The sequence below is a fragment of the Callospermophilus lateralis genome, chromosome 1 (genome assembly GCF_048772815.1).
Source record: "Callospermophilus lateralis isolate mCalLat2 chromosome 1, mCalLat2.hap1, whole genome shotgun sequence".
NCBI classification, from domain to species: domain Eukaryota; kingdom Metazoa; phylum Chordata; class Mammalia; order Rodentia; family Sciuridae; genus Callospermophilus; species Callospermophilus lateralis.
Genome location: NC_135305.1, coordinates 157792553 through 157818308, shown reverse-complemented (window position 1 = coordinate 157818308; position 25756 = coordinate 157792553). Strand labels below are relative to the sequence as shown.

At 48.0% G+C, this 25756-nt stretch overlaps 1 protein-coding gene and 1 long non-coding RNA gene across 3 annotated transcripts; one reads left to right on the top strand and one right to left on the bottom strand.

The window, feature by feature from the left end:
- Positions 1 to 4050: 4050 nt before the first annotated feature.
- Positions 4051 to 23637, bottom strand: LOC143393229 (uncharacterized). 2 transcript variants are annotated; one of them, XR_013090577.1, is made up of 5 exons: positions 23440 to 23637; positions 7821 to 8009; positions 5311 to 5437; positions 5003 to 5038; positions 4051 to 4600 (listed from the first exon to the last, which is right to left on the bottom strand). It is a non-coding gene; the product is annotated as an uncharacterized LOC143393229 (long non-coding RNA). The 2 variants fall into 2 exon arrangements; XR_013090619.1 differs by lacking the exon at positions 7821 to 8009.
- Positions 8011 to 18470, top strand: LOC143411993 (4-hydroxyphenylpyruvate dioxygenase-like). Its single transcript, XM_076872844.1, has 13 exons — positions 8011 to 8031; positions 8523 to 8585; positions 9113 to 9217; positions 9657 to 9699; positions 9853 to 9935; positions 11131 to 11220; positions 12231 to 12334; positions 12712 to 12789; positions 13466 to 13628; positions 13750 to 13821; positions 15722 to 15844; positions 18193 to 18309; positions 18387 to 18470. Exons 3-13 carry the CDS (start codon positions 9137 to 9139, stop codon positions 18468 to 18470), a joined length of 1038 nt encoding a protein of 345 aa, XP_076728959.1. The 5' UTR covers positions 8011 to 8031; positions 8523 to 8585; positions 9113 to 9136.
- Positions 23638 to 25756: the final 2119 nt, after the last annotated feature.

Below are 25756 nucleotides of genomic sequence, written 5' to 3'. Positions count from 1 at the left end.
TCCACCCGCGGGCCAAAACACCTCGGCCGTCAGAGAACGCCAGGAGAGGCGAGAGGCGGACCTATCAGAAGCCACGCCCCCGTATGAACCCGTGGTCCTAGCCCTAAGACAGGGAGGACTGAGTTCTCATGCCGCTACGCAGAAGCGCACACAGGCAGGCGTCAGGTGACTCATTTTCGTTCTCATTCACGCAACAAACATTTTTAAGCGCCTGCTGTATGTATGTGCCACAGAACTCTGCCCTAGCGCTCCAATTCAATTCTTCATGTCTTCAGAGCCCTTAAAGATTTACAAAATACATCCAGGTTTCTTCCCCCACCCCTCAATTCAGTTCAAATCCACTCTCTTGACACTTACAGTGATCTGTGTGACCTTAGGTAAGCTACTTCGCCTCTCTAAGCCTCAGTTCCTCACTGTAAAACGATATAGTGCATCGATAGCACTCTATATCACAGGGCTGTCCTGCCAACAATTACTGTGAACTCTTCCTATCTGCACACGCTGCCCTAGGTCTGGAGTGGTGAAGGTCTGTGCAGTAGGTATTACGTCCTCTATAAATTGTGGTAAAAATACTAGCTATGAGGAGCTGGGGGCATAGATCAAGGGTAGAGACTTGACTAGCTTGTGCCAGCACTTGGCGGGGGGGGGGGATGATAATAATTATTTATCAAATACTTATGTTATGCCAAGATACTGATCTGAAATCAGTGTCCAAAATGTATCAATTCACCAACTCAATGAAGCCAGGAGCATTATTATCCCCACTTGACAGCTGCGGAGACCATCGCAATAACCCACTTAGCCAACTAGCAAAACAGGAAGCCCGCGTTCCAATCCAGCTGAACCAAACAATCAGACTTAACAGGTGCAACCAACAGTTTACAAAAGAAATAGAACTCTACACTAGTCCTCCTCTATTTTATGTAATCAATTCTTAAAAAAAAAAAAAAAAACTAACATTTTAAACAATGACCAAAAAGAAAATGAGAGAGCATAACTAAATGCACATCATTACATGTATGCCTAATATTCTGCACTGAGCAAGACACATCACCTATGAAGTATTCAAACATGTTTGGCCTGAATCTAGTCATGGAAAAACACCCAGACAAATGCAAAGGGGACATTTTCAAAACAACTGGCCTGAATGCTTCAGAAAGGTCAATGTTGTGAAATACACACACACACACACACACACACACACACACACACAGATGGGATGGGATTAACTAGGTGTTTGCCTAGATCAAAGAAAAATACAGAGATGCAAGAATTAAGTACAATGTGTATTTATTGACTGGATTCTGTGTCTCCCCCCTCCAAAGCTATAAATAATATTCTGTTAAATAAATTTGAATATGAATAGTATATTGTTGATGTTAAATTTCTAGATTTCAGTGTTTGCACTGTGGTTATATAAGATAATATCCTGTAGTATTAATGCACAAGAGGGGAGACTTTTTTCATGGGTCAGAAAAAAAATATAGATGAGTATATATTTGTACACAATTGAACAGCAAAATTAATGCAACAAAATATAAATAATTGATGAGTAGAGGAAAATACAAATGGTCTTTTTACTATTTTTGCAAATGTATTTAAATTTAAAATAATTTCAAGTAAGTAGTTAAAAAATCTTTAAACAAGTAGAAAAAGAAAACAGAGGAACTGATTGCAGTAGGCCTCCTATATTTTGTTTGATCATCTCTTTTTTAAAAAAGTTCTTCAAACCTTGACCAGAAAGAAAGGGGCAGGGTGATGAAAAAGAGAACAACTAAATAAAATGCCTATTCCTTGGTTGGATAGTGGATTTCTCTCTCCTCTCTCTCTCTCTCTCTCTCTCTCTCTCTCTCTCTCGTGAAAAGAAGTAGCTTTTATTATTTGTACCAATTGGGCTTTATGTTAAATTCTAGTATATCAATATTAAATATTTTACATAAGATCATGACATGGCAATTACATAAAAGAATCTCCTTATTCAAAGTGATTAGTGATTTCTGCAACAACTTCCAAGTGGCTCAGCAGGAAAAGAAAAACACACAGGCAAGTGGGGAAAAGCAAAATGTAAGAATTTGTAAATCTGAGTGAAAGGTATACCAATGTCTGTGGAAACTGTCTTGCAAGCCTCTGAGATTTGAAATGTTTCCAAGTAAAATGTAGGGAGAGAAGATTCTCACCATGGCCAACTGAAACCAGAGCTATTGTGTGTCACTATAACTTTTGTCATTGTCATTGTGGTTGTGATTATTGTGGGAAATCTAGACCCTGTCCCTTGTACTCCTGTCATAGTTTCAAATCCATTATCCTCTCCATCTCCACTCTCATCCCTGACCCCAGTCTTTCCCTGATTGCAGCAGTCTCTGAACTAGTCTCCATTAACCCGTTCCCCACAGCAACCAGAGGAAACTTTCCAAAGAGGACATTGTCACTCTGCTGCTTAAAGGACTTCAATGGCTTTCTGATGCACTTTTCTTGTCCTTCAAGTTCTTCTGATGGCTGCTTGCTTTTAGGCCTCCAGCCCCACACCCTCCACTCCCTCCTTCCCCCAACTCTGAACTTCCAACTGTTGCTGGCACATGGACTGTGCACTCCCTCTGAGCCCTGGGTCTCAGTGCCTGCTTGTCTCTCCCCTCGTGCATCCCAGGCCAGACTTCAGCTCCTCCTCCAATATCCAGCTCCAACATTCCTGGCCCTGGGAATCATTCTCTGACCCACCTCAAAGTGGACTGTTTTCTGCACTTTCCTACCCGGTGTTGTCAACACGTGTGTTGACAACAGGCACTGGGGACTCTCAGAGGATGTGGACATAGGCTTGTTTATCTTCAAATATTTGCCTGAATGTTCTGAGAATTTTAAGGGAAAAGTGGAGAGAAACACATGGCCCTTTTTTGGGCTGCTTTCCCACCTTTTATTCCCCAACAGGGCTTGTGTCTAGGAAGCTGCCAGACCCAGGAGCACCTGGACTGTTGGCCTCCTCCAAACATCCTGGTCTTGCTCAACCTTTATTTTAGAAGAAGGAGGCCTCCAAGAGAGGAGGGACTGGGAGGCAGAGTCAGGGACCTGGGGTTCCCCTAGGAAGACCTGGCCCATCATAATCCACATGGCCCGACTCTGGGACTCACCAGAGAGTTCATATTTCCTCTCAACCCTAGACTAGGCATCAAGTGAACTGACAAGTCCATTTTCTTCTCCTCTCCTCATTTCCTGTGTCTAAAAAATGAGGGGCTAGAGTTTGTGGTCCAAAAGGGTGGCAGGTTTGTGTGAGTGGCTTGTGAAGAGTTTCTAAGAAATTTCAACTTGTTGCAGAATGATCACAAAGCAGCTGGTGCTCAGAAGGAAGCCAGAGGGGTGTTTAATGCAGGGGCTACTTACCAAGCATAGGCCATGTTAAGGCAGCAAAAAGGATGAAGCTGCCTGGGGTGGCCAGCTTGAGGGTTCATCACCACCAGGTACCAAGGGGGACAATGGAGGCGCTATGGTTTGAATGTCCCCACCAAACCCAATGCTGAACTTTAATGCCCATCACGAGGTATCCAGAGGTGGGAGTTGAAAGAGCTGACTAAGTACTGAGCCTTCATGCATGGAGAAGCGATTCCTGGATTAATGGGTCATCTCAAGAGCTGCTACAAACCCCAGCTTGGTTCTGTCTGACATGTAACCTGCCGCAGTCTGGCTGGGCACAAAATAATGGAGCCGCCACACAGCCTTGTAGGTTCAAACAGCAACCTTTATTCCCGAACTCTCACTGGCACTCTACACCCACTTCCCAGGAACACACTCCCTCCACTGGACTCCAAGTGCCAATGGGAACTCCAAAGTAGTGGGATTAGGGCAGCAGGATCTGCCCTAATCCCAGCAGGATCCTCCCTAATCCCGGAGCCGCCCTAATCCCGGAGCAGGGTCACCTTTCAACCATTCCCTCTGGCAAAAATGCCAGGTGTCATTCTGACTAAACTGTGGATCTCAACAGTAACCCTCTGACCACATCATGCCCAGAGTCACCTCAGGACTCTGCAGGGAATCAAAACTTTGAACCTCCCAGCCTGCAGAGCCACAAAATGAATAAATCTTTATTCTGCATAAAGTATCCAGTCTCAGGTATTTTGTTATAGCAACGTAAAACAGACTAAGACAGGTAGGCAATTCTTGGGGAATCTAGAGGGAACTGTAGCCACCCCATAGGAAAGTGGCCTTTAGTAGGGGAACCCCGCTGTACTAAAACAACATGTAGCAGAGAGGAAGTAAAAGGGATACCAATCACAGTTGCCAATATTTAAGCATTTGGAAAAATAAGTCAGGGAACCACACAATAAACAATTGTATTTTTATACAACAAAGTCAACTCCCCTGTATGCAGGGTACAGAGTATGCTTGAAATGACTGCATGAGAATGGAGAAAGTGGGTGGTTATGTATGTTAAGTTGTTAACATTTAGTTCCTCAGCAAAGTGTGGGTCAGGGGAGAAAGTAACTTTTAAGAATAGATTATTTATTGGGCTGGGGATGTGGCTCAAGCGGTAGCGTGCTCGCCTGGCATGCGTGCGGCCCGGGGTTCGATCCTCAGCACCACATACCAACAAAGATGTTGTGTCCGCCGATAACTAAAAAATAAATATTAAAAAAAATTCTCTCTCTCTCTCCCTCCCTCTCTCACTCTCTTTAAAAAAAAAGAATCGATTATTTATTAATGCTAGTTCACAGTAATTATTATAAGTAACAGGGCTGTGTGTATGCTTAACATAAATGGCCCTCGGGTTCAAGCCCAGCACCAAAATAATGAATGAATAACAAGAAAGAAATTTGAGGGGTGGGGTTGTAGCTCAGTGGTAGAGAGAGCGCCTGCCTCACACCCATGAAGCCCTGGTTCATTCCCCAGCACCACATTACAAAGAAGAAAGAAAAAAAAGATATTCTGTCCATCTACCACTAAAAAATATATTTAAAAAAAGAAGAAAGAAAGAAACTATTTGTGCTGGGGCATAGTCCAGTGGTAGAATACTTGCCTAGCATGTGGAAGCCTTGGACCTGGTCCCCACCACCTGGAAAGGAAAGAAGGAATAGTTACAGATTGGGAAGCTGCATTCAGGTGAGCTGGATCACCCTGGATGGCAAGACTTAGCAACAATTTAATCCATACATGTGGATCTATGTATGACCAAACCATCCACCATGATTGTTTATGGATAAAAAATTATCAGTGGGTTTGTTTTCTTCATCTTTTCCATCTTTTTACTTTAAACTTAATTATGCATATTTTCTTTTTTCCCTGAATTAGCTGTATTTTTGTTGTAAATAGCAATATAAAACTCACATCGGGCCAGACTTGGTGGTGCATGCCTGTAATCCCAGCAGCTCAGGAGGCTGAGGCAGGAGGACCATGAGTTCAAAGCCAGCATCAGGAAAAGCGAGGGGCCAAACAACTCAGTAAGACCTTGTTTCTAAATAAAATACAAAATAGGATTGGGGATGGGGCTAGTGGCTGAGTGCCCCAAAGTTCAATCCCCAGTACCCACTCATCCCTGCCCCCCCCCCAAAAAAAACTAGAGCTTAGGACGTAGCTCAGTGGCAGAGCACACCTGGGTTCAATCCCTAGCACACACACACACAAAAAAAAAGGCTCATATAATTGATCACCCAGGGCTGGGATACTGCTTCAATGATAGAGGATTTCCCTAGCGGTTGAGCCTTGGGTTTGACCTTAACCACTGTAAAATAAGAAATCAAACTGGAAAAAAAAAAAAATATATATATATATATGTGTGTGTGTGTGTGTGTGTGTGTGTGTGTGTGTGTGTTTCTCCCCCCTGTGGTGCCAAGGATCAAACCCAGGGCCTCACACATGTAGGCAAGTGCTCTATCATCCAGCTCCACCTCCACCCGCCACTTGTGCAAACCTCTGGGCATAAACACTCTTCTCATTTCTGAAATCCAGGTTCCAGGGTGCCAGCCCAGCCCCCAGTGTGTACCCTTTCTGCCCCTTAGGGTGTGGTGCAGGCTGGATCTCAAGAGCCCATCTGTTTAGAGTAACGGTTGAGCAAGGACCCTGGAACCCACCTCCTGGCACAGGCTGGGCACAGAGAGCAACGGCCACATCCCACTGCTGCTAATCTGTTATCACCTGAGCCCAGCCGGAGCTAGTTGCATCAGGGAGGAACAGGGTGCTCCAGACACTGGGACCCAGAGAGTCCCTAGGCTCTGGCCACAGATGGCAGTGGCACCTGCAGGGATCCAGAGTGAGACTCAAACCCACAATGCTTCTGAAAACAAATTCCAGAGTGGAGGAGGAACATAGTCATAACCCTGTTCAGCTGAACTGGACACCAGCCATTGGCCTCTGGAGCTCAAGATGTGATGACTGCACACCAAACATTGATCTTGTGCCCAGGATATTAGCCAGGCCAAGATCCAGGAATAGGGGTTTGATTTGGCCATAGCAAGCAGGGGACTAGATATTCCTGCTGGCCTGGAGGGATGGATGGGCTGCACTGATCCCTTTTCCCCCAGGGGAACATTCTAGGTCTGTGAGCTCCACTCTACTTTTCTCAAATGGAAAATAGACTCAGGGAGCTGAGGTGAATGTTGGGGGTGAGGGAGGGGCAGGAAGCCTGGAGAGCCATCTGGGAGAGGAAGAATGAGGGGGTGGGACCACCTCCACTGCCTACAGAGTAGCCCAGAAGACAGAGAAAGGCAGGGAGGGGATGGGTGGATGGGTGGATGAGACCCACCTGCAGAGTCCAATGGGCTGCAGGGCAGAGTTCTGTTCTGACCCCAAGTTCACCAGCTCTGTGACCTTGGGGAAATGCGTTTGCCACTCTGGCCTCAGTTTCCTGGGGACATCAATATCTCCCATTTCGATGCAATTTAAAATGTGGGCCCCAGAGGTAGAAGCCCTGGCTCACACTCCATTTCTGTGCAGCCACTTGCCAAGGGCATACCTTGGAGAGTCCTCTGTCCTGTACTCCAACCCCCAGGGTTGCTGACCAGGGTCTCCATCATCAAAGCAATGAAGAGAGTTTCAGGGGACTGGCATGGACCCAGAGCCTGGTGGGTGCAGGAGACTGGGGCAGGGGCAAGGCCAATGCTCTCTTTCAATACTCAGGCCACAGTAATGCCAAGGACTCAACCCCCTTTAGGACCCCTTCAAATCTCAAAGAAATACCTCTTGTCCCTATGTGCTATATACAGGGCTATGTGCAGGTCCAACTCCAAAGCATTGAACTATGGTCTCAGAATCCCCTCATACTATTATGGTTCCCATCTTATCGATGGAGAAACTGAGGCTCACAAGGTCTGTGCCAACCCCAGTCACATGGTACATAGCAGAACCAGTAAGCAAATCCCTGTCCACGTGCCCCAACTGCCATGGAATTGTATTACTTTTTATTTTTATTACTTTATTTTATTACTTTTTATTCCAAATACAGTCTACACGTTTGTTCTGCCAAGAGGGCTTCAAGATCAGCCCGCAAATTCCCGGAGTAAGAAGTTCTGAAAGTGGTGGGGGGGAGGGGGTGGCTGGGCTTGTGGCTTAGCGGTAGAGCACTCGCGTCATACATACGAGACCCTGGGTTCAAGCCTCAGCACCTCATAAAAATAAATAAGCTGTGTCCAACTACAACTAAAAAATAAACATTAAAAAAAGAAGAAGAAGAAGTTCTGAAGCTACACCTGCCCTCAAGGTGGCCTTGGCTTCTGAACTATGGATTTGGTTGGCAAAGATCACAGTCCCATTCTGGGGTCCTGGAGAGACTATACCATGGGATGACCTCAGCTCCCCACCCCCAGGGAGGTCAGGGGCAGGCCCTGCCCCCTGGTAAATACCTCTGTACAGCACTCCCAAGAGCTGCGCGTCCCTGTTTTCCTGGCAGGAAGCTTGACCCAGATCAGCCATGGTGAGGGTCTGCCTAGGGCCATGGTGGCTCCCCGGGGGATGAGGACCTGCCATGAGACTTCAGCAGTGCCTGTCCCCCTGGCAGAGCCTCACTGTCTTTTTCTTTCTCCTTAGACGACCTATAGTGACAAAGGAGCAAAGGTGAGCAGGAAGGGAATGGGGGACCTGGGTCTAGAAGGGAGTCTGGGCTGGGGAGACCAGCATGTGAGCACAAAGTGAAGAGGAACAAGATTGTGGGTCTGCTAATACCTGGGCTCCCCCAGACTGGCTGGACTCACTTGCACCCGCCTGAAAAACTGTCAGCTCTTCTTCATTCACCTGCTGACCTCTTCATCTCATCTGGAAGCTCTGGCTAAGTCTCCCTTCAATCCCTGCTGCTGTGGCTGTTCCTCCTGGGAAAGCTGGGTTGCCTCCTGAGGGGCCTTCCCAGTCCCGAACACTCCTGCACACTCCAGGGGCTCAATTTCTAAGTGAGCAGTGTCTCCTGAGGCCAGGCAGAGCTCGTGGGGTTCGGCCTCTCCTAGGTGCTGGGGCTGAGTCTGGGCGAGGGAGCGGGCAGGGGAAACCTCTCCACCTGCACTTCTCTAGACCTCCTTCCAGGGACTCAGCCTCCCTCCTTCTCTCCTCCTCAGCCTGAGAGAGGCCGATTCCTTCACTTCCACTCTGTGACCTTCTGGGTTGGCAATGCCAAGCAGGTAAGCAGGGCAAGGTGTTGGAGTGGGCAGAGGACATGCAAGAGGGCCCCCTGGACCAGGGAAAGCCCCCAGCGGGTCTGAAATTGGCTCAAAAAAGGGCAGGATCAGGGCCCAGTTAGGACCCAACACTTTGGACCCCAACAGAAAACTTCTTTGGAGCCAGGCATGGTGGCACACTCCTGTAATCCCAGTGAATCGGGAGTCTAAGGCAGAAGAATCACGAATTCAAAGACAGTCTCAGCAATGGTGAAGCCCTAAGCAACTCTGTGAGACCCTGTCTCTAAATAAAATACAAAATAGGGCTGGGGATGGGGCTCAGTGGTTGAGTGTCCCTTAGTTCAATGCCTGGTACCCCAAAAAGAAAAAAAAAAGGAAACTCCTTTGAAGACAGAATATACTACAGAGCAGCCTTTTCCCCAGTGCAGTCTCAGCTCCTGAGCAAGCAGGCAGGCAGGGGACAGGGACTCTCGTCTGGGCCCCAGGCAGGTTCTCCACCCTCACGAACACTGTCACCTCTCTGTCTTTAGGCTGCCTCCTTCTACTGCAGCAAGATGGGCTTCGAGCCACTAGCCTACAGGGGCCTGGAGACGGGCTCCCGGGAGGTGGTCAGCCATGTGGTCAAGCAAGGAAAGGTGCGTCCACACCCCAGGGACCCCTAGCTCTCAGAGCTCTCTTGGGGGCTCTAATGTGGTAGGCACCTGTGTAACAGGGACCTTCCCAGGCGAGTCTCCTCAGCCTGGTCCAGTGCTGGCCCCACAAGTTCAGCAAGCCAAGGCCATAGGTGTAGGGAGTTTCAGCAGAGTTGTGGCCCATGGGGTCCTGGGAGTTCTTCCCCAGGGGACCCAGCAGCTGATCATGGGTCCTAGGGGTGGCACAGGAGAAAGTCCCCAACCCTCAGGACCAGGGGGAGAGGCCAAGGCAGAGAAGAAGCTAGAAGCCGGGATTCAGGAGTCCTGCATGGCTAGCCCCCTGCTCCACCAGGGATTTGTGGGGGTGAGCAGGACGGAGGGGAGCTGCACCTGTCCATGCTCCCCTGAGCCACCAGTCACACCCCCTTCTCCACCATGGTAGATTGTGTTTGTCTTCTCCTCTGCACTCAACCCCTGGAACAAAGGTGAGGGGCCCCGGGGTGGCAGCAGGGCTGTTGGAAGGGGTCAGGGGTCAGAGGGCAGGGCCTGGGAAGGGCACTAGGGGGGCTGAGCCCAGAAGGCTGAGAGCCTGTCCAGGGGCCTTGAACTCCAGTGCCAGCACTCCCTGCCGACCACAGAGATGGGCAACCACCTGGTGAAACATGGAGATGGCGTGAAGGATGTGGCTTTCGAGGTGGAAGACTGTGACTACATTGTGCAGGTGAGAATGTACCTGGGCTGGCCTGGGAAGAGGCCTTAGGCGCAGCCGGCTCTCCATAGGTCCCGAGGATCCTGTCAGTCAGAGCTGGATGTTGGCGTGACATCCCTAAGACCTAGTGACAGAAACCCTGCCCCTTACTGTGTTTCCTCACTTTCATGTTCAGTTTACACACCTGTAATGGGGATAATCATAGCCTGCACCTCACTGAGTTTTAAAAGAGGAAATGGAGTCATATGCCTATAATCCTAGCAGCATAGGAGGCTGAGGCCAGGAGTATGAGGATACCAAGTTCAAGGGAAGATTCAGCAATTTAGTGAAGCTCTAAGCAACTTAGGGAGACGTTGCCTTAAAATAAAAAAAATAAAATAAAAAGTGCTGGGGATGTGGCTCACTGATTAAGAACCCCTGGGTCCAATCCCTGGTGCCCCCAAACTAAAACAACCAACAAATAAATAAATAAATAAGAGAGAGAGAGAGAGAGAGAGAGAGAGAGAGAGAGAGAGAGGGAGAGAGAGAGAGAGAGAGAGATATCACAATTACCATTTCTGGATTATGACTCTGAACCAAATGCAGCCCTAAAGACAGGTGAGGCCTCAGTTCAATCCCCAGCACATAAGGAAAAAGAAAAAAAGGTGGATTGGAGGTTCAGAGTAGATTCCAGAGTTAGCATGACTAGGTCTGGGTCTTCCCAGCTGTGTGAGTTCATGTTCCTCGCTGTAGAAGGCAGACAGTGCTGCTGTGAGAACTGCCAAGGTGCATCCCCAGTACATGACTGGGCTGGGTGTCACACTGGCCTGCAGTAACTAAGGGCTTGCTAAATTAAGGCACAGACCTGGCATGCAGGGCTCCTGGCACAGGGCCCAACACACAGAGGTCACTTCAGAAATGTCCACCCCCATTCTTCTTTTCCTCCACTCTTTGTACAGGGAGGGAAGCTGAGGCCTGGAGGGGGAGGAGGGCTGCAGAGTGAGTTAGGAGAAGCAGACACACACACACCCCCTTGTCTCCCAAGCCCCAACTCTGAGCCTGGGCCTCAGTTTCCCTTCCTGATCAACGGGGATGAGGCACACTTTGGTGGGGGAGACAGGTGACACTGCCATGTCAGGACCACATAGAAACCAACCCAGCCAGAGCAGCAGGCCAGGACTCGGGGTCCCCAGCCCTCACTGCCTCCCCCTGCTCCATCTCCTTACAGAAAGCCCGAGAACGGGGAGCCAAGATAGTGCGAGAGCCCTGGGTGGAGGAAGACAAGTTTGGGAAAGTGAAGTTTGCTGTGCTGCAGACGGTGAGTTCCCTTTGATGTCCCTGTCCCTCCTGCTGCCAGAACCCATTGAGATGCCAGATGCTCCTAATTCACCCCATTACACCATCCCACCCATGGGCCTCAGAACATGGGCTTCCCCTGGGATCTGACCTCTCAAAATTCCTGTCCAGAGTGCAGAGGTGGCAGGGCCACCAGCCACCCTTCCCAGGTTCCCCTGCCCCCACCCCCAGTGAGAGGTAATAGCTTTGTACAGAGGCTTGTTCAAGAGGAGAGAAGGGTGGGCCTGGGAAGCCACGCCCCACACTAGCTATGAGTCCATGGACAGACCAACTTCCCTCTCTGAGACTTAGTTTAAATAAGCAAGGGTTGAATTAGACTCCTGTGTGACCTGGGGCACACTCTTGCACCACCCTGTGCCTCAGATCCTTCAGCTAGATCCCCTTCCAGGGCCATTGTGAGAGCTGAGTGTGACCATTGGTGTAGAGCACTTAGAACAGCAGAGCCTGGCACACCGTAGGCACTTAGCAGAGATAACTGATTCTGAAGCCCCGTGCTGCTGTAGGACAGAGACAATCCCCTTGGGCAGGAAGAGCATTAAGCCTGTTGAATACCCTTCAGCATTAGAGCTGATGCCTCCACAGACACCATGATGAGCGACACAGCATCCCTGTCCTCACAGGGCTTCTGGTCCGCCGAGGCAGGTAGACTGATGGAAACTCCTAAGTGAATGACAGATGGCAACAAATGCCAGTCAGGGGAAGTGAATTTCTTTTTTTTTTAAACACTTATTTTTTAGTTATAGGTTGACACAATATTTTTATTTTACTTTTATGTGGTGCTGAGGATCAAACCCAGTGCCTCATGCATGAAGGTGAGCACTCTACCACTGAGCCACAGCCCCAGGCCAGGGGAAATGACTTTCCCAGGATCACATGTCGACTTAGGAACCCAGGGCTGGGTTGGGGCCATGAAAAGGCCCAGCAGTGGTGGGTGGGGGCACAGGGCTGAGCCAGTCTGCTTTCCATCCCTAGTTTGGGGACACCACCCACACTCTGGTAGAGAAGACGAACTACAGCGGCCGGTTCCTGCCTGGATTCGAGGCCCCCTTGCTCAAGGACTCCCTGCTTCCCAAGCTGTAAGTGCCCCAAGCTACAGGAGTGGGGTGGAGAGCCTGTCCCCCTCCTCCATGTGGACTCGGCTTTTGTGATGGGGCCAAGCTCCTGGCAGCTCTGAGGGCATAGAGCAAACGGGCCCCAACACCGGAGGGCCCCAGGTCCCATCCCAGCTTCCTCCCTCCTCAGCCATTGGACCTTGGGCAGGGCACTGGAGTTTTCGATGGCCCCGCATCTTCATCTATAAAGTAGGGGTTGCACTAATGAGTTAGTTAAGCGCTTTCCTCCCCACTAAGAGCTGCATAGGTGTGAGCTTTGGCTATTATGGGGGGGCAGTGGGAGTGGTGAGATTTGGGGGGGGCAGCCTTCTCAATGCCCCTCAGTGCTATCCTTTTCCTAGGCCCAAGTGTGGTCTCGAGATCATCGATCATGTTGTCGGAAACCTGCTTGATCATGAGATGTCGTCTGCCTCAGAATGGTGAGCCCTGTTCCTCACCACAAGGGCCCTGGCCCCAGTCCTTGTACCAGATGGAAAGGAGCACAGGTGGGTGGGAGGTGAACCAGGGCCAGCCCTTCAGTTATTCCCCATACATCTGTCCCCTGAAGAATGAGAGGATCAGGGACTACAGGAATCCACAGCCCGCCACCATGAGGAACTGCAGGGGTGTCCTTCCAGTGAGTGGGGGGCAGACTGCCTCTACCTGACTTGGTCTGCTTCCTGCTGGCCTCCCACAGCGGGACGTGGGGACAGACCAGAGCAGAGAGCAGAGACCTGAGCTCCCTTTAGGAAAAAAACAATCCCAACTGATTGGCTCTGACCATAACATTAACATACTCCTGAGGCAGAGCCCTGGGTGACCTAATACCATCCCAGTGGCAGTGAAAGGCCAGCAGGGTGCACAGGATCCCCCTGCCCCACCCAGTCCCCCTACCTGAGCATGGCCTCCTATGTGGCTTCTTATATAAGACACTTTATTTCCACCTTGAGGAAAACTGTCACAACAAGGGTAAAGACCTACAGCATGTATGATGTGATTGTCATCTTCCTTCTGGAGCCCCCTTGGGGACATGTTCTGGAGGGTGGAAGTGGGAGCAGGGGAAGCCAGTCCCAGGCCAGAACTCAGAGCAGATGTGTTCTGCCTGCCACCTGTCAGGTACCTGAGGAACCTACAGTTCCACCGCTTCTGGTCTGTGGATGACACACAAGTGCACACAGAGTACAGCTCTCTGCGCTCCATTGTGGTGACCAACTATGAGGAGACCATCAAGATGCCCATTAACGAGCCCGCAATGGGCATGAAGAAGTCCTCGATCCAGGTGCGGCCCTGCCTGGCTGGAGAAGGAGAGAGGAGGGAAGAGGTTTGAGGCCTCCAGCAGGGCAGGGCAGGGGTATGGGGAACAGAAGCAATGACAGGGGCCTCCTGTTCGCCTTTCCCAGGAATATGTGGACTATAATGGGGGAGCTGGAGTCCAGCACGTCGGTCTCAAGACCCAGGACATCATCACAACGGTTAGAACAACATCCCTGGTCTTTTTTGTTTTTAGTTGTAGTTGGATACAACACCTTTATTTCACTTGTTTATTTTTTTTAATGTGGTACTGAAGATAAAACCCAGAGTCCCGCATGTGGGAGGCGAGCACTCTACCACTGAGTCACAACCCCAGCCCACCATCCCTGGTCTTAAGACTTCTCTCTTCAGCTCCAGGGAAATTCTCTGCAGAATGGGGAGGGAGGGGGCAGTGGCAGTCTGGAGTCCCCTTCTCCAGCCTAGAGGGCTGACAGGGTTCCCTGCCTGGTTCCTGCAACTCCTGCTGCCACCCCCGTCCAGCATGGGCAGCTGACCTAGGTTTGCCCGAGTGATACATTCAAACAAGCTTCAGGATGGCTTCCCCAGGCTCTGGGCCTCAGGCTCCAGAAGGGAGAGCAAGAGAAAGTCAGGAGAGGCTGATGAGAGAGAGAGAGAGAGAGAGCATGTTTGGAAGTGAGCTTTTATTTGGGGGAGCACTGTTCTTAGAAAGTTCCACCCAAAAAAAAGAGCAGAAAGTGTAGAATTACAAGGGGGCAGGTGAGTGTAACTCAACCTCAGCAGTATGCCTACACCTGAAGACCAGCCTTGCTATCTGAGCTGGGACAAGGCCCAAGTCACTACAAAATGTAGTGATCGGTCAGAACCTTGTGCTTCAGGACTGGAAGGTGTGATCATTCAAAGCAGATCCCCACACCTGTGTAACTAATCCCTAACCACCTCACTTGGAAGAGTTTGGTGTCTCTAGAATATTCTGGGCTTTAATGGTGGCAGATGCCAGAGGATAAGGAAGACTGCATCCTGCTCCCAGATCTGCAAGTCCCCATTTGTCTCTGGGGCACTCACCAGCCTTCTTGGGCTTCAGCTGCTTCACCTTGAAAATAAGGATATTATACTATAAGATCAGACTTGTGCTTTCCTCCAAATTAAGCACCCTGTGTCTGTGGCTCTGTCCCTTGGGGAGGCGGGTCCTGCCTAGGCCTTAAGGGGAAGAGCTTGGACTGTCCCATCCAATCCTGTGGAACTTCATTTGTATCATGCCTGTTGAGGCTCTGCCATGTGCTAGGTGCTATTTTAGGTATGTGGGACACATTAGTAACAGTTTCTGCTCTTATGGAGACAAAAAACAAATTAAATAAATAGGTGGTGTGAGAGGTCTGGAAGAACAGGTGGGATGTGGGGGAGCAAGGGTGGGGGATTTTCACCTTTAAAGTGGGTGAAGGAAGGTCACAAGGGGAAGGAGACTTTTGAGAATGCAAAGGGTTGGAAGGACAGAAGCCCGTGGAAATCTCTAAGAAGGACCCCGGGCAGGAGGGATGGCCCAGGCAAAGGCCCTGAGATAGGTATCTTCCAGGAAGGTTGCAGGAACAGCAAGGAGATCATCAGTGTGACTGGAACAGAATGAGCAAGGGAAAGAGAGGTGGGAGATGGAGTCTAAGGTGGAAGTGGGGGCAGATGGTGAGGGCCTGGCAAGAACCTGGAATTGGACTCTGAGATGAGGCACCACCCCAAGGTAAGCATCGAGTGGCATGATTTTGGCCTGTGTTTGAATAAAATCCACTCTGGCTTCTCTGCTGAGAACAGATACTTAAATCTCTCGATGACTCAGTTTCCCAGCTACGAAATGCACAGAGCAGGATTGCTTCAGGGACAGGAGGAGGCAAGACTAGAAAGACAGGCACATAATGGGTGCTCTGTGAACGTCATGGATCCCTGCTCTAATGGGACTCAGACAAGGACAGAAGCGGCTGAGGCCACACTGCATCTTGGCACTCAGGAGAGCAAGGACAGGGATCCTGCCTCCTCATGGCCCAGCAGCTCCACCTGGCTTAGGGACATTGAGCCTGGAAAGACAAAGGCTAATCTCAACCTGCTCTGCGACAGATTCGCAATTTGCAAGAGAGAGGCATGGAGTTCCTGACTGTACCATCAACCTACTACAAGCAACTTCGGGAAAATCTCAAGACAGCCAAGATCCGGGTGAAGGAGAGCATTGATGTGCTGGAGGTGAGGCCCAGCAGGATGCTAGGCCACAGGCAATGTGAGCCCTGAGTTCCATCTGGCCTCCCCCATCCTGCAGCAGACACAGGCACACAGAGAGAAAACCAGAAAGAAACAGAGTATGTGTGTGTCGGTGCCATGTAAAGTTAAAACAGGCAACCTAGGGCTACGTTATAGGAAGTGGCGAACTTTTGAGAAGGTGACTTTAATTGAAAGCTATATAATAAGAGGGACCTGGCCAAGAGGTAAGCTAGGAAGAGCATTCCAGCAGAGGGAAGAGCAGGTGCAAAGGTGATGGGGTGGGAGCAAGCTCCAAATGCCTGAGGAGCAGGAGGAAGGCTCATGTAGATTGAAGACAGCATCTGAGAAGAGGTGTACCAAAGCAGGTAGGCAGGGTCCGGTTCCTCTTGGGGGCTTTTAGGATGCAGTTTTGCACTTCTTTAGCCACAAAGCATTGAAGGTTTTTTGGTTTTTACCTTTTAACAGCTAATTGGCACAGAACTCATATTAAATGGTTATCTCTCGCTATTTGCTAAAATCAAAATCAACATCAATTTTAGAATATTTTCAACACCCTGAAAAGGAAACTTGATCCTCTTAGTCATTACCTCCCAACCTCTCCACTTCCTTCCTCCCATGCCACCCTAACCCTAGGCAACCACTAAACTACCTTTGGTCTTACAGATTTACCAAGTCTGGAATTTCACATAAATATAATGATACAGCATGTGGTCTGTTATGACTAGGGGTTTGTTTGTTTTGGTACCAGGGAATGAACCAATGAGCCACATCCCCAGCCTTTTTTATCTTTTATTTTGAGACAAAGTCACTGTAAGTTGCTTAGGGACCCACTAAGTCCCGAGGCTGGCTTTGAATTTGTGATCCTTATGCCTAAGTCTCCCAAGAAGCTGCACTAGGAGGCCCAGCATGACTGGTTTTCTTTTTCACTTGCATAATGTTTTCAAGGTTTATCTACTTTTAGCCTATGTCAGTACTTCATTCCTTTTTGAGTGTATAGTGCTGAGCATTGATCCCAGGACCTCAAACATACTAAGCTACACCCCCACCTCTACTTCATTCCTTTATTTTGGTTGAATAGTATCCCATTGCATTGATGGACCACATTTTGCTTATCTATTCATCAGTTGGTGGATATTTGGGTTATTTCTAACTTGGGGCTATTATTATTTTTATTTTCACAAATTAGGTAGTTCAGTCCATGATTTTTTATTGGCATATTATAATTATACAAATGCAATTCATGGGGCTGGAATTGTGGCTCAAAAGGTAGAGCACTTGACTAGCATGTATGAGGCCCTACATATAAATAAATGAATAAAATATAAATAAATGAATAAAATAAAAGTCCATCAACATCTAAAAAATAAAATTAAAAAATAATGCAATTCAAGTTTACATATTCACATATGCACATAAGAGAATAATATAATTTTATTTTGTGGCAATTAGGAATGACTCTGATATGAACACTCATGTGCAAGGTATTGTGTGGATGTATGTTCTCATTTCCCTTCAGTATGTGCCTGGGAATGGCGCTGCTGGGTCACAGGCTAACTTTATGTTTAACCTTTTGAGAAAGAGTCAGGCTTTGTTTCAAATAGGTGTATCATTTTGCCACAGTCTGGCCGACAGGAGGCACTTGTAGGTTCAAACAGGAAATACTTTATTGCCCAAACTCTCACTGGCACTCTATGCGCACTCCCCAGGAACTCTCCCTGCCCTCAACAGGCTCCAGGAGAACTCAATGGGAACTCAGGGAACTCTGCTAGACTCAAAAGTAGCGGGTGTCTGAGGCAGCAGGAGCCGCTCTATTGCCGGACAGCAGGGGCCTATATACAACTGAATACACAGCCTGTTTCAATCCAGCATCAATCATCCAGTCACAGCAATTATACACAGCTTAATTTAATTATCATCATCTTAATGGCTCCCTGGCTTCACCTCTCAACCACTCCTTCTGGCAACACCATTTTACATTCACAGCAGCAATAGGCAAGGGTTCCCATTTCCACGGGAGGGTTTTTGGTTTTTGGAAGGGGTAGTGGGGACTGAAGCTAGGGCCTCATTTTTAACAGATGACTGAAACAATCTAATCTGAGGACTGCAGGAAGAATGGAGTTATAAGGAGGCAAGCCCAGCAGCAGGGGCTGCAGCAGAAGGGTGGTAACACAACAGTTTGGGGATATATTTGGAGGGGCCAGGAATTGCTGGAAAAAAAGTTTTTCTTGGTGCTTGGGGCACTCAGGTCCCTTGGACTTTCTAAGGATCCCACCGTGCCAGGCTAGAAGGACAGGCTAGCTTTCCGCTATCGGAGCTCCCTGTCTCTCGCCCAGGAGCTGCAAATCCTGATGGATTATGACGAGAAAGGCTACATCCTTCAGATCTTCACCAGACCTATGCAGGACAGACCTACACTCTTCCTGGAAGTCATCCAGCGCCACAACCACCAGGTAGGCCCTGAGCAGGGACTGCAGGGAGCATCATCTGCTTTCTGGGTCCCCAGCTCACCTGCTGTCTCCCATTCCAGGGTTTTGGAGCTGGCAACTTCAACTCGCTGTTCAAGGCTTTGGAGGATGCGCAGGAGCTCCGAGGCAACCTCACCAATTTGTAGTTCGCGGGGATGTTGGTCAGCACACAGGACCCGCCCACCACAAGTCAAGCCCCTAACCTGAAATTGCTCAACCCTCCCACTGGCATCTCCCTTCAGACCCCGCCCACCAAACGACTTCCTGGCGCAAGGCTCCACCTATCCCATGACCACGCCCTCTCACTCGATCTGTTCCTGCCCTCCTGAGTAAGAAATAAAGCACACTCAGTACTATGCGGTGCAGGAGTTTGTGCATGGGAGGAGCAGTGGCGCCCCTTTGCTGCCAGGGGGAGGCCAGCGCCGAGGCGTTTCGGAGGCATCAGCTTTAGGGGATCCCTGCGCCCTGCCACCCAAGCCAGCGTGGGGTGGGATGCAAGCACTTTGCTAAGCCGGACTGCGCTGGTGGGGGCGGGGAGATTTCTGGAACGTGGGGACAGGGAGCCTACAATCTAGAGGAAAGGACGGGTAGTACCGTTTCCTAGAAGACAATCAAGCAGGTCTGAGGTTGAGAGGCGGTGGAGTTGGGAGGAGGACTAATTCAATCAAGGGAAAGCCCTTCTGAGAAGGTGACTATGGGGAGCCGCCCAGGGAAATCCATGGAAAGCATTTCTCAGGTAAAGACAGCGGCATGAGGGCTGGCGATACAGCTCAGTTGGCAGAGTGCTTTGCCTTGCATGCACAAGGCCCTGAGTTCAATCCCCAGCACCACACACACACACACACACCAAAAAAAAAAAAAAAAGCAGCAAGAGATAAGGTCCCTAGGTGGGACAGAAGATGGCAGCATCATGACTGGTGGCTTTATGACTGCTAAAGATGCACTGTCTTGGATGTCCAAACCTCTGAACACGGGAGAGGGGAGAGTTAGCCAAGGGACTTTCAGAAGGGACTTTCAGGGCGCCATCCTTGTAGGGCAACCAGAGGACACAGGACAGGTAGGAGGGATCTGAGCCACTCACCTCCTACCCTGCACCCTCACATGACAGTCCACAATGTCCCACACAATGCCACTGCATACGCCCTTGTCCCCAGTAAGAAATCTTCATACTCGGCCACCAGCAACCCTTGCAAAAGAATGAGGCAATTGGTCCTAAAACCCTTGAAAGGCAAGTATTTCGACAAAAGCAAAAAAAAAAAAAAAAAAGGTGGGGGGCAGTGTTAGAGGAATAGCTCAGCAGTAGAGGGTTTGCCTAGAATGTGCTGGGCAAGGCCCTGGGTACCATCAAACCCAAGCACAGCAAAAACAGACAAAAAAATCATACAGCAAAGAAGAGATGTTCAGGGGATGCATTGGGTCCCTTTTCCTTCTGACTTTTTTTTTTGTTGTTGTTATTCCAAGCATTGGACTCAGGGGCACTCAACCACTGAAACACATTGCCAGCTGGGCTTCGTTTTTTGGTGTTTTTAAATTTTTTTTTTATTTATATATGACAGCGAAATGCATTACAATTATTACACACATAGAGCACAATTTTTCCTATCTCTGGTTGTATACAAAGTATATTTACATGAATTCATGTCTTCATACATGTACTTTGGATAATAATGATCATCAACTTCCACCATCATTTCTAAACCATGACCCCTCCCTTCCGCCCCCCTTTTACTTTTTTTTTTTTTTTTTTTTTTTTAACACAGGGTCTCAACAAGTTGCTCAGCACCTCACCTTGCTGAGGCCAGCTTGGAATTCGTGATCCTCTTGCCTCAGCCTCCCAAGCTGCTGGAATTATAGGCATTCGCCATACACCCGATCCTTCTGCTTTAAATGCTTGACATCCCTTCCTGAGGATATGTAACCTCAGAATTAGTACAGGTGGATCTCTGTGTAAGGAAAATAATCTGAGTTAATATTATGGGGGAAATTTGAGGTTTTCAGATTAGAGAAAATACCAAGGTTTCTGGGATCATGAAATTAAAAAATGAAAAGAACATGGGAGAGAATCAAGATGGACAGGGGCCAGGCCCATGCAAAAATAGTCTCCTTCTATCCCCACAGCTTATGCAAAGGCAAATTCTAAAACCCACAATTTGGTGGTTTATAGGCCAAATATGGCCCATGGATGTACTTTATTTTGCCTGCATGGTTTCAAACAAGTTTGCAACAACATTGTAGAAAATAGTGCCATTTCACAGCTGGGGATATAGCTCAGTTGGTAGAGTGCTTGCCTTGCATGTACAAGGCCCTGGGTTCAATCCCCAGCATTACACACACAAAAAAGAAAATAAGTTGTGCTATTTCAGCTGGGCTACTCAGGAGGCTAAGGCAGGAGGATCTCAAGTTCAAAGCCAGCCTCAGCAATTTGGCAAAGCCTGAGCAACTCAGTGAGACACTGTCTCTAAAATACAAAAAGGGCTGGGAATGTGGCTCAGTGGTTAGGCACCCCTAGATTCAATCACTCTTACTAAAAACAAAAAAAAAAAGAAAAGAAAGAAAGAAAGCTGTGCTATTCCATATAAAATTCTGCTTCTTTGTGGAACAATCAGAGAACTCTGGGCTTGTCTTCCTATGCAGCAACAGGCAGCCAGTGCTAAGTGTAAAAGCCTCTTCAGACCCATATGAAGGACCTGAACTCTGGGCACAGCAGTCCCACATTAGCTGAGCTCAGGCTATGAAACCACACTGACAGGGTTCACAGCCCCAATCATCCTGTTGCCAGCTTTGATTTTTCTAGAAAACCAAGAAACCAAGTGCTTGTGAGGAAAATCCTCTGATTTTATAATACAAAAAGGCTAATTCAAAATAATCACCAGGCCAAACAAGTCCTTCCATTAGGCTAGCCCAGCATAGCACTGGCATTTTGATAACTGTTTCTTAACCTCAAAACAACTTATCATATTGCTCCGAATTCCACCTCTTTGGTCAAACCAAACTGCTCACACAAATCCCTCTGCAGAGTTTCAAAGAGGGCCTAGGCACACCTGCATCTGGCACCTGCATCTGGCACCTGTGGGACACAGCCTGTCACCCTCCAGGAGCCTCTGGTACCAAAACAAAACAAACAGAAACAATGTGTGAGACCTGTGTCCAAAATCAAAACAAAACAAATAACAATAGCCAGGCCCAGTGGCACAAACCTGTAAGCCAAGCAACTCAGGAGGGTGAGATAGGAGGATTGCAAGTTTGAGGACAGTCTGGGCAACTTAGCCAGATCCTGTCTTAAAATAAAAATTAAAGACTAAGGATATGGCTCAGTGGTTCCCAGAACCAAAACAAAATGAAACATTATATCTCACAGAGCTGGGCAAGGTAGCACATGTCTATAATCCCAGTTATTCAGAAGGCTGAGGCAGAAGGATCTCAAGTACAAGGCCAACCTCAGCAACATAGCAAATATCTGTCTCAGAATTAAAAATAAAATTAAAAAAAAGGCTGGAGATACAGTTCATTGGTGAAGTATCCCTTTTCAATCCCCAGTACTATTTAAAAAAAAATTATGAGAAGAGTTTTTCAAAAGAAAACCAATGAGGAAGAATTGCTCAACGGATTCTTATGTGTAATAAAGTCATTAAGATGGCACCATAGGGCACCCAAAGAATAGATCAATAGGAGAGTGAAAAAAAGACCAAGAATAGACCTAAGCATGAGTGAGAATGTGGTATGTAGCAACACTAGCATTTTAAATTAGAAGGAAAGAGGGGACTATTAATAAATGGTTAGAATATCAAACTAATCATTTGGAGAAAAAAAAGTCAGCAGGTGCTGAGTAGCTCAGTCCCCCTGCAATCTCCCCAGGGTCCTCCTAATGTAGAGGCACACTGCCACATCCCAGGGACTCTAAAGGTTTAGACAAAGTCCCCAAACTTCCCTCAAGCCTGGTCATATTAACATGGCTTTCTCCTTCTCTGTATCTTCCTATTTCCTATTTATTTTAATCTACAAATGAAGTTCTTCTTTTACCAAAATCTTTAGGGTCAAGTGACACTCTTAAAAGATGTCCCATTATCTTACTTTGGCTGTGGGGAACTGGGGTCTTCAGCTCTGTCAAGCCCTGGGGTTCCATGTCCCACCAGGGCATGCTGCAGATGAAACCAGAGTTCAAACAGATTAAATGGCAGTCCTTCAGTGAAAAGCACAGATGATAAATTCCCTTGTAATGAGAGTCCATGGTAGAGATCGACCGCTGCCTACCAGGGGCAGGGTGAGGAATGGCCTCCACAGTGCTCACAGCCTCATCTCTGGAGACGGTGAACACGTGACCTGCCATGGCAAAAGGAACTTGGCAGACATGGTTATGGATCCTGAGTCGGGGAGATAGCCCTTTATCTAGGGGTCTTGACAAGTGAAAGAAGAGACAGCAGAGTGAGAGAAAGAAGCGAAGACAGAATTAAGAGGCTGGGGAGATGCGACGTCTTCAAGACGGAGATGTCCAGGGGCCGGGAAATACAGGTGGCCTCCCGATGCGGGAACAGGCAAGGAAATGGGACCTTCCCTGAACTTCCACAGGGAGCCAGCCCTGCATTCACCTTGAGTTTAGTGAGATCCATCTGCACTTCTCACCTCCAGAACAATAGGCTCAATTTGTGTGCTTTTAAGGCAGGAAGTCCGTGGGCATTTGTTACAACAGAAACAGAAAACCAGCACCCAGCTTCTGCTCTCTCCCAGTCCCTTAGCTAAAAGCAAATGAATGCATAAAAGAATTTCATTCAGGACAGTGATGGGCCTGCGCCTGCGCCTGCGGTTGGTCCCCAGCTTTCCTGATGGGCAGAAGGACCTATGAGGGGAAGGAGAAGTTGACACAATGGGCAGGAGGCCGGACTTGCAGGAAAGATCCTGGAGAGAGGGTGCTGGCTGGCGCTGGACCTCCCCACCTCTTCCTGCCTTTTCTTTCCCGTTTGCAACATGGGCTGCCGGTGCCCGCACTGCCTGCTGCCCACGGGCCGCCCCGGGAGCGGAAGACCCACGAACCGCGCCCGAGCGGGGCTCCGGCCTCCCGGTCTCCCGGCCCCCGGCCCTCCCGGGCCCACGCCCGCCGCGCACCGAGCCCCCACTCACGCCCTCCAGCACTTCGTAATTGGCCTTGATCTGCGCCTCGGCCTCCTCCTTACGACGCATCAGCTCGTGGATGTCGCTGACAGTCGCCGCTCGGGCCCCCGACGAGCCTCCACTCTGCCCCACGTCCCTATCTGACATCGCGGGCTACAGTCAGGGATCCAGGACTCCCAGCTTCCGGGGTACGGACCCCGGAGGAGACAGGGCTACGGCTCCACCCGCGGGCCAAAACACCTCGACCTTCGGAGCAGGCCAGGAGAAGCAAGGGGCGGGGCTGACAGAAGCCACACCCCCATATGAACCCGTGGTCTTTGCCCTAACACTGGGAGGACTAGGATCTGTTGCCGCTACACAGAAGTGCACCCAGACGTTGGACATGAGCTCAAGCCAGGTGACTCATTTTCGTTCGTCATTCACGCAACAAAAGTTTTTGAGCGCCTGCTGTAAGTATGTGCCACAGAACTCTGCCCTGGCGCTCCAATTCAATTCTTCATGCCTTCAGAGCCCTTAAGGATTTTACAAAATACATCCAGGTTTCTTCCCCTCCCCTCAATCCAGTTCAAATCCACTATCTTGACACTGTGATCTGTATGACCGTCTTCGCCTCTCTAAGCCTCAGTTTGCTCATCTTGTAAAACGGTATACTGCGTTGATAGCACTCTATATCACAGGGCTGTCCTAACAACAATTATTGTGACCGCTTCCTATCTGCCACAGGCTGCCCTAGGTCTGGAGTAGTGAAGGTCTGTGCAGTAGGTATTACGTCCTCTATAAATTGTGGTAAAAATACTAGCCATGAGGAGCTGGGGGCATAGATCAAGGGTAGAGACTTGACTAGCTTGTGCCAGCACTGGGGGTTGGGGATGATAATAATTATTTTTCAAATACTTAAAGTATGCCAGATACTTTTTTGAAATCTGTCTTAAATGTATCAATTTAACAACCTCATGAAGCCAGGAACATTATTATCCCCACTTGACAGCTGAGAAGACCATCTCAAAAACCCACTTAGCCAACTAGCAAAAAAGGAAGCCCAAGTTCCAATCCAGCTGAACCAAACAATCAGACTTAACAGCTGTGCCCAACAGTTTGCAAAAGAAATAGAACTAGTCCTCCTCTATTTTATGTAATCATCTCCTAAAAAAAAAACAACAAAAAAAAAAAACTAACATTTCACACAGTGACTAAAAAGAAAAAGAGAGAGCATACTAAGTGCACATCTTTACATGTGTCCCTAATATTCTGCACTGAACAAGACACGTCACCTAGGAAGTATTCAAACAAGTTTAGCCTGAATCTACTCATGGAAAAACACCCAGACAAATGCAAAGCAAGGGGACATTTTTCAAAACAACTGGCCTGAAAGCTTCAGAAAGATCAATGTTGTGAAACACACACACACATACACACACACACACACACACACACACACACACACACGAGAGAGAGAGAGAGAGAGAGAGAGAGAGAGAGAGAGAGGGATGGGATTAACTAGGTGTTTGCCTAGATCAAAGAAAAATACAGAGATGCAAGAACTAAGTACAATGTGTATTTATTGACTGGATTCTGTGTCTCCCCCCTCCAAAGCTATAAACAATATTCTGTTAAATAAATTTGAATATGAATAGTATATTGTTGATGTTGAATTTCTAGATTTCAGTGCTTGCACTGTGGTTATATAAGATAATATCCTGTAGTATTAATGCACAAGAAGGGAGACTTACTTCATGGGTCAGAAAAAAATATAGATGAGTATATATTTGTACCCAAATGAACAACAAAATAAATGCAGCAAAATGTAAATAATTGATAAGTAGAGGAAAATACAAATTGTCTTTTTACTATTTTTGCTAATATATTTAAGTTTAAAATAATTTCAAATAAAAAGTTAAAAAATCTTTAAACGAGTAGAAAAAGAAAACAGTAGAACTGATTACAGTAGGCCTCCTATATTTTGTTTGATCATCACTTTTTTTAAAAAAGTTCTTCAAACCTAAACCACAAAGAAAGGGGCAGGATGATGAAAAAGAGAACAACTAAATAAAATGCCTATTCCTTGTTGCATAGTGGATTTTACTTTTCTTTCTTTCTTTCTTTCTTTTTTTTTTTTTTTTTAGTGAAAAGAAGTAGCTTTTATTATTTGGGCCAATTGGACTTTATGTTAAATTCTAGTATATCAACATTATATATTTTTGATAATATCATGACATGGCAATTACATAAAAGAATCTCCTTATTCAAAGTGATTAGTGATTTCTGCAACAACTTCCAAGTGGCTCAGCAGGAAAAGAAAAACACAGGCAAGTGGGGAAAAGCAAAA

Excerpts from the sequence above, each read along its gene's own strand:
- LOC143411993 (XM_076872844.1), top strand. The coding sequence starts at position 9,137 with ATGGGCTTCGAGCCACTAGCCTACAGGGGCCTGGAGACGGGCTCCCGG. Across the intron at positions 9,700-9,852 it reads ACTCAACCCCTGGAACAAAG|AGATGGGCAACCACCTGGTG; the intron begins GTGAGGGGCCCC and ends TGCCGACCACAG. Across the intron at positions 9,936-11,130 it reads ACTGTGACTACATTGTGCAG|AAAGCCCGAGAACGGGGAGC; the intron begins GTGAGAATGTAC and ends ATCTCCTTACAG.